The following is an 8341-nucleotide window of genomic DNA, read 5'->3' as shown; positions in this document are numbered from 1 at the left end:
CCTTAATCCTTAATAAATGCAAACTTAATTTTCTAACGTCTCCACTTAGATCTAATCCATAAGGCTGTTTATTATCCTCGTTACCCTCTCCTATATCTTTTTTTTCATTTGTATTCAAAAGCCTCTCTTTAATCTGTCTCAATTCTGCAGGTACGGCCTCGCTGCTCTTTGGTACAATCCCATAATGATTTCCACGGATGTGTTTTAGTCCTCCATCGATAGGTCTCGGGATGCTATTTGCCTTCCTTAACTGCTTCCCACAGCGGGAATCACCGCTTTTAATAATCTGTGTGCTGACACCTTCAATCTTTCCCTTCCCCAGCATCTTGTGCCACCCCAACCAGGGGTTAAATCTTTATTATTTGTGTATGGGAACAATGGGGCTGTGGTGGAGGGGGTGCAGCCAGCACTGTCCGAGGAGGGTTTTGATGTGTGTGAGAGACGCCAGAAGGAGCTGATCCTTAAAAAACTGATCCTTAAAAAACCCCGTCCTAAAGGGATGATCCCGGGAGCAAGGGAAAGGAATGACGCGCACCAGTCCCTTCCTCCCCCCCGCCTCTCGGCGGTGGTTTCGGCCCGGACCCCCTCAGCGAGCGTTGGTCCCGCCCGTTCGCCCGGCCGTACTCACCCTCCGCCACGCCCTCTCCGGCTGTACCAACTCCTGTCCGCGGGGGAGAATGGAAGAGAGCGGGAGGCCGCGCTGGATCACCTCATCGGGTTCGCGGCTCTCTCTGTTGTCTATTTGATATTTGTATTAAGAGAAGCCCCGGAGGGCACTTTGGAGAGAGCGAGGCGGTGAGCGGGACAGGAGTGCTTCCCCCGCGGGGCGGTGGATGGTACAGCCCGCCCGAACCCGGAAGGTGGCGGCGCACATGGGCGCGGGGCCCGGGCCCGGGGCCGGCACCAGCACCGGGATCGCAAGCGGGATCGGGATCGGGAATGGGGCGGGAGGAGCCGCTGCCGGGGCCCTGGGCGCTGCCGTGGCTGCTCTCTACACGGCCACGCTGCCGCCCGCCCTGCCCGGCGGGGATGCGGGTAATGTACCGGGTGGGGACCCTCGGCCTGGAGCGGCCGGTGCATGGCGGTGGGTGGCGGGGACCGAGCCCTCAGGGACCGGGGCATCCCTGTCACCCCACAGGGCTGCTGTCACCCCACGGGAACTCGTGCATCAGTGTCACCTGTGTAGGGTTGATCTGTCCGAAGGAGCCGGTGCGTTGGTGTCACTCCTGGAGGGTCGGTGTCACCCCACAGAGAGCTGCTCACTTCAGAGGGACTGGTGCGTTGGTGTCACCCCATCGGCTTGCTGCCATCCCATAAGGGTGCTCATCCTATAGGGACAGGTGCATTGCTGTCACCCCATAAAGGTGCTCATCCCATAGGGGCTGCTACTTTACTGTCACCCTATAAAGATGCTTATCCTATAGGGGCTGATATTTAATCGTCACCCCATATGGTTCCTGTTATCCTACAGGGACTGGGGCATTAGTGTCACTCCAGGAGGTTGCTGTCATCCCATAAGGATGCTCATCCTATAGGGGCTGGTACTTCACTGTCACCCCATAAGGATGCTCATTCTATAGGGGCTGTTACTTCACTGTCACCCCATGTGGTTGCTGTTATCCTGTAAGGACTGGGGCATTGCTGTCACCCCATTAGGTTGGCTATTATACCATAGGAATGCTCATCCTATAGGATATTTCTGATATTTCATTGTCCCCCATATGGTTGCTGTTATCCTACAGAGACTGGGGCATCAGTGTCACTCCAGGAGTTTCTGTCACCCTATAAAGATGCTCATCCTACAGGGACTGGGACATTAGTGTCACTGCTGGGGGTTGCTGTCACCCCATAAGGATGCTCATCCTATAGGGGCTGGTATTTCACTGTCACCCCATATGGTTGCTGTTATCTTATAGGGGACTGGGGCATTGCTGTCATCCTATTAGGTTGGTTGTCATCCCATAGGAATGCTCATCCTATAGGATATTTCTGATATTTCGTTGTCCCCCATATGATTTATGTTATCCTACAGGGACTGGGGCATTAGTGTCATTGCAGGGGTTGCTGTCACCCCATAAGGATGCTCATCCTATAAGGGCTGGTACTTCACTGTCAATCTATAAAAATGCTCATCCTATAGGGGCTGGTACTTCACTGTCACCCCATAAGGATACTCATCCTATAAGGGCTGGTACTCCACTGTCACCCTATAAAAATGCTCATCCTAGAGGGGCTGGTACTTCACTGTCACCCCATAAGGATGCTCATCCTAGAGGGACGGGTGCATTGCTGTCACCCCATGGGGTTGTTGTTATCCTATAGGGACTGGGACATTGCTGTTGCCCCATAGGGATGCTGGTCCCATTAGGTCCCTGTAGCCCCTGGTGCAGTTCAGCCACTTTTGGGGTGCTCACCCCATTGGGGTTGGTGCATTTCAAGCTCTCCACAGGTGGGTGCAGCAGGGACACCCTGCTTTGGGGTGTGCAATGGCCCAGTGGGGTCAGCACAACAAGGACCCCCCTGGGCTGGTGCCCTTGAGCCCCCCATAATGGTCTGCCCATATTTGAGCCTTTCAGAGGAGGATTTAGGCAGGGGACAGCTGGTGGCTTTAGGGGACAGCTGTGCCCTCCTGCCAGCTGTGCTGTCCCGGGATTGTGCAGCAGGGAAATCTTTGGAGCTGCCTCTCTGCCAGTGCAGCTTCCTGGCAGTGCCAGCCTGTCTGAATTTTGGTGCTTGGCCCTGCTGATCCCACAGGGAGACAGAGTTCTCCTGTTTGGTCCTGCTCTGCTTTTACTGATTTAACCTGTTCTTGTTTTAAAAATACTTTGGTTTTGCCTGTGTGGGTTGGAGATGGGAGGGCTTGGTTTTTCTTGGGAATATGTTGATAATTTTTATTTCATGGAACAAGTGTCCAGGATTCTTTCTTTCTGTGTCATCCCAGAACAGTTCAGTGGTTCTGCTTAATGCCTCCTCATCACCAGTGCTTTCAAATCCAAGCTGTGCATGAAAATCCTTCTAAATAAATGGCATTTTAATGGATTGATGTATTTTACAGGCTCAGGATGTGTGGAGAGAGGCACTGGCCAGGCTGGCCATGTGCATCCTGATGCCTTTTACTTCTGCTCCCAAGTTTCTAAAAGGGCTGGGTTTGCTCCTTCTGTGTGTATTAATTAATGTGTGACGATTGATATATTTACAGTTGTTACCATTTTGCTTTTTATTATAATTTTTGCCTTTTTTTTGGTCTGTGGAAAGCATCCTGTGCTCTGAACTGTTCATGCTGCACGAAGCCTCAGGAACCTGGCTCTTAATTGTGCTTGAGCCTGGATTCTCCCTCTGGGATGCAAATAAGCATGAGCAGCCTTTGCAGAGGGGGGATGCAGGTTCTCCTGGTCATGTCCTGGCTGGATCTGGGATTTGGTTTTTTGTTTGATATGAATTATTCCAGTAGACAGAGCAAGCAGCCAAACAGCACATGGGTTCACCCCACTTTCCACAGGGTATTGTGGAAAGGAAATCCCTCAGGACAGAGTCCCCTGACCAGACCTGTGACCTCACTCCTTGTCTCTCCTTATTTCTTTATTTTTTTGAGGTTTTTTTTTTAATTTGCTGCCTGCCTTCCATGTGTTCACTGGGACTGGGCAGACACAGGCTCATCCCTGCTGTCCCCTTGTGCCTGTCCCAGCCAGCATTGTGTCCCATCACAGTGTCAGGACTTTTTTGGGCGTTATTTCCCTGGTTTCTCATGGATTGAGCCTGGAATTCCTCAGCTGGAATATCTGTGCATGGCCCTGCTTGTGGTGTTTGATTTGCCTGTGCCTGAAACTTGTGCCACCAAAAGCACTGAGGCTACTTGTGAAGAGCTGCTTAAAGATTTGCTGTATCTGCTTCCAGGCAGGGAGCCTAGTACTTTATTTTATTTTATTTTATTTTATTTTATTTTATTTTATTTTATTTTATTTTATTTTATTATCTTTTATTATCTTTTATTCTTTTATTTTATTTTTATTTTATTTTAATTTAATTTAATTTTTATTATTATTTTATTATTTTATTATTATTTTATTTTATTTTATTTTAGTTTTTGTTATTTTATTTTTTATTATTTTGTTTTACTTTTATCATTATTTTATTATCTTTTATTATTTTATTTTTATTTTATTTTATTTTTAAACTATCTGTATTTTTAATTGTTCCCCAAGTTTGCAGTAATCCAAAAATATCTAAGGCAGTAGGCATTTCTCTCTCTGGCAGCTTGCTCGTGTTACTTAGTGTTGGAATAAAGAAATGAATGAGAGAATAATAGGGGGAGATGGAATTATAATTCAGAAATATCCACAGATGTTAAAACAGCTTAAAAAGGGATCAAATAAAGTTAAAAAAAAAGAGAAACCAACCAAATGTTCACTGTGATGTTTCAAACATCAGCTCCCAAACTTGCTGGGTATAAATCAAGAGTTCAGGCAGCATTGGGCCTGTTGCCTGAACACCTTTATGGGGGAGTCAGAAACTTGTTTACATCAGGAATCACTGAATATTCTGAATTAAAAGGGACCTACAATGATCATCAAGTCCAGCTCCCGTTCCTGTGGAGTTGGAGGGAATAAACATTTCAGTTTGAGCTGGTGCCTGAAGATGCCAGAGGTCATTCTGTCTCACAGGACATTGAGTTTGGAGGTGCTGTATTTCTTCCTCTGTGTGTTTTGTTATTTAATATCAGTGCTCCTCACTCCTCCAGCCCATGGAGGCTGTAAGGGATGCTCAGGTGTGTGGGTGGGAGGTGGAGAATTAACCTTATCCAAAGCAGTGGCTGTTACGTACTTTGATTTTCCCACTGGAATTCAACAAGCCTGCAGCCTTTGAGCTGATCTTTTGCAGCTTTTCTTGGTTTTTTTTCCTTAATTCTTACAAGGCAAAGTTGTGCTGTTGTATTTCAAAGCTTGGTGGTGGCTTCCACCAGTGGTTTATTTATATTATTTCTGCAGCTTCCTGGTTGATTTGTGGCTGTGTTTCTTTGGGGTTATTCTTGCCCTTGATATAAACGTCACAGCAATGTGACTGAAGTTTAAATTTTTGCTTTTTTAGATGCACATATTGCTGCATCCCAGGAGGATTTTAGTGGAGCAGCATCCCTGGGATGTGGTGGGTGATGGGCATCACCAGCTGCTGCACACTGGGGAACCCCTCCAGTGCCAAATTTAGGGTTTCCTTTATTGTCACCATCCTTTGCTGTGTGCAGGAGGATTTATCCCTTCCCAGCCCTGGAAATGTTGGAGCTGCTGAACTCTGAAGGGCTCAGAATTGGGATGGATGGTTTTCCCACTGCATCCACTTTTTGGGGGCTGTTTTGGGGTGAAATTTTCCTAAAATAAGAATAGCAGGAAACTCCATGTCTGAGAGGTTTTGGTGCAGTAAATGGCAGGTTTGGCTCCAGTCATTGCCAGCCAACAGCTCTAATTCTGCAGAAGTTGCCACCAGCAGTAATGGGTTGAATCTTCATTTTAAAATGCAGCATTTACTGCATTTTACTTTAAATTCTGGTATCAGGATTTAAAGGTGCCATTTGTACAATCCCTCCTGCCCCCATTTGCATGGCGTGGTGAGGACGTGACTGTACAGAAATTTAAAATATTGTTAATTTAGCATATAAAGCCACCAGTGCCCTTCATTTGTGTCTTTCCCATCTAACAATGCTGCCATGACCTTGGTGCTTGCAAAATTATTAGGACCAGTAAAATTGGATTATGAAATTTCTGGGAAAGAAGGAAAACCAGCTGTAAATTTTTAATTTTGTGTCTCCCTGAATGCGTTGTTCTCATTGAATATATTTGATGTATGTTGTTCAGTTTGCTGCAAAATGCTCCAGTGTCAAATGCTCTAAAAATGCCAACTATTCTGCTAACGTGGGTCTTTTTGTGGCAGTTATTTGTCCTGGCATAAAATACAAACAAAATGCAAAATCTCAATGTTGTTTCTATTGGGAGCTGGGTGCAGCATCCACTGACAGGTAAAAGAATTACTTCTGAAGCAGAATTGCTTTAGCAGCAAGGGAGAGCAACCTTCCCAGATAAATGGATGCAGATTTGTACAATCAGTGATTATGTTTTTCCTCTTTAAAAGCTGTAAAGCTCTGGTTTTGTGTTGGTTTCTGTAATTTTTTTTTTTATGACAAACAACTGGGTTGTTGAACAGACAATGCAGCTTAAGCGCTGCGAAGTGTAGTGCTTGAAAGTTATTGAGTCAGATGGTTTTAAATTAAAAATACACACACACAAATGTCTGCATTTTGAGTGTCTCAGGCCATTCTTTGCCCGATCCTACCTATATTTTCACTTATCTGTTCATAAAAGTCTCACGAAAAACATACAAAAGATATTTTGTGCAATGACATCAGAGGGAGAAAATATTCTTAGAAAATTTCATGCTGTTAAATCTCCACAGATTTACAGTTTTATCCAGTCAAATTAATGCAAAACCCCAATGCAAGCATTTGGATTTTGAAAACTTTGGAGGAGTGTCATTTCCTAATAGTAATTATTGGTTTTACATTATTTTTTCACAGGGGAGCTGATCACAGCCGCATATGAGCTTGGAGTAAGTATTAGTTTTATTGTTTAATCAATGCTCTCATTAACAGTTTTAGGAATTAAGGAAGTTTAATTAAGCATGGAGTAAAGTAGATTAATTTATTTTCAAACCACAGTTTTTACTAACTTATAAGTACAGCACGCGACAATTTACTTCAAGTTTTAAATCCAATTAAACTAAATTATAAAGCAAAGGCTTTACTGTATATACAGTAGCTGGCTTATTATCAACCCAAATTTTGTATAAGCTGGGGAGAATAAAATAAATCGGGTTAACAATTTTAATAAGTTTTATTATTTAATAAACTTTATTATGGTGCATGATCCCTTTAGGCAAGACCTTAGGACTGTCAGCGCGGTGGTAATCCGATAGCAGTGTGGTCTTTCAACTTGCTAACCAATAAAATAGTTGAGAAGCTGCTTTTTTTAAAAAAAAAAAAAAAAACAAAAAAAAAAAGGGGGGGAAAGAAAAAAAAAAAAACAACAGCCTTTTGAATGACCCTAATATACTGTGAACCCAAACAAGGAGCCCTTTAAGGCACGCTAATGAAACGTGGCACCTCCTTTTCCTCGCCGCCTCATTATTATGGGCGAGGCGTGGAGCCAGATCCACTGAGGAAAAAGTCTTGGTGGGGTTTGGGATGGCTACCAGGGTTTGGGATGGCTACCAGGGTTTGGGATGGGTATCAGGGTTTGGGATGGGTACCAGGGTTTGGGATGGGTATCAGGGTTTGGGATGGCTATGGCGATTTGGGATGGTTATGGGGATTTGGGATGGGTACCAAGGGTTGGGATGAGCACTGAGGGTGGCTCGGGGAGCGGAGCCGCTCGGGGCTGCCCTGCTCTCACTCCCAGCCTCTCCCCCCTTTCCAACCCTGTGTCCCTCTGTCCCTAGGTCGCCCACCCTCCTGGCTACCCCCTGTTCACGCTGCTGGCCAAAGTGGCCACGGGGCTGCCCGGCGGCTCCCCCGCCTTCCGAGTCAATCTCCTCTGCGGCTTGGTGGGAGCAGCTGCTGCCTCTTTGCTTTTTTGCACGGTTTTCAGGTAAAGTCCTCGGGGGGGCTTTTTCCTTGGCTTCGTGGTGCTTCCCCGGCAGCTCGGGACATTCCCGAAGGCTCCCTCTGCTCCCTGCTGGCCTTCGGACCAGCATTCTCCCCCCTTCCCTAATTAGTTCCTCTGATTAACCTAACAGCAACTTAATCTGAATTTGACCTTCTTTCCCGCACAAAAGCCTCCCCCCTCTTTTTATTTCCCCCCCCCCCTCACCCTTTTCTTTTCTGTTAAATAATAATAATAGCAATAATAAAAAGTGCGCCCTTTCCCTTGCCCAGCCGTGACAGGTTGTTCAGGCTCATTATCACAAATCACCGCTCGGTTTAACTAACCAGAACTAATGAAGTTTGTCGTTCTCGAAAGATGCAGATGGTCTGTTTAAATTAACAGGATGAGCTTCACCTATCGGGAAACCGTGAACTTGGTTTAATTGCAGCTCCCGGCGGAGGTGGATGGGCAGTTGCCTGCCCGTGGTACCCAAGGAGCAGGGAGAGCATTCCTGCCTTTCCCTGGAGCAGCTCCGGGCTCGGGGGGGATGCCCGGAGCCTCCTCTCCGCACCTCTAACCTTGGGAGGACAATCGGGATGCTCACGTGGTTGTGGGGTTTTTGTTAACCCTGCTCGTCTTTGATGTGCAAGTTCTGGCTGCTCTTAACCTCAGCCTGACCCATATTTGAGAGGATTATGGCAACCCGTATAAAC

At 46.1% G+C, this 8341-nt stretch overlaps 1 protein-coding gene across 1 annotated transcript in view; it reads left to right on the top strand.

Moving 5' to 3' along the window:
* Window positions 1-833: 833 nt before the first annotated feature.
* The window catches only part of TMEM260 (transmembrane protein 260), a 34214-nt gene continuing 26706 nt past the window's right edge, over window positions 834-8341 (top strand). Inside the window, exons 1-3 of the mRNA XM_054286692.1 lie at window positions 834-1035; window positions 6563-6594; window positions 7483-7631. Of these exons, the coding sequence (XP_054142667.1) occupies window positions 834-1035; window positions 6563-6594; window positions 7483-7631 (383 nt within the window). The remainder of the gene's footprint in view (window positions 1036-6562; window positions 6595-7482; window positions 7632-8341) is intronic.

Source organism: Melozone crissalis, unplaced genomic scaffold, assembly GCF_028551555.1.
Source record: "Melozone crissalis strain CALT ecotype California unplaced genomic scaffold, PUWL_Pcris_2 ptg000056l_1, whole genome shotgun sequence".
Classification (NCBI taxonomy): domain Eukaryota; kingdom Metazoa; phylum Chordata; class Aves; order Passeriformes; family Passerellidae; genus Melozone; species Melozone crissalis.
The sequence above is the reverse complement of the archived record's forward strand: the minus strand, read 5'-3'. Positions and strand labels throughout refer to the sequence as shown.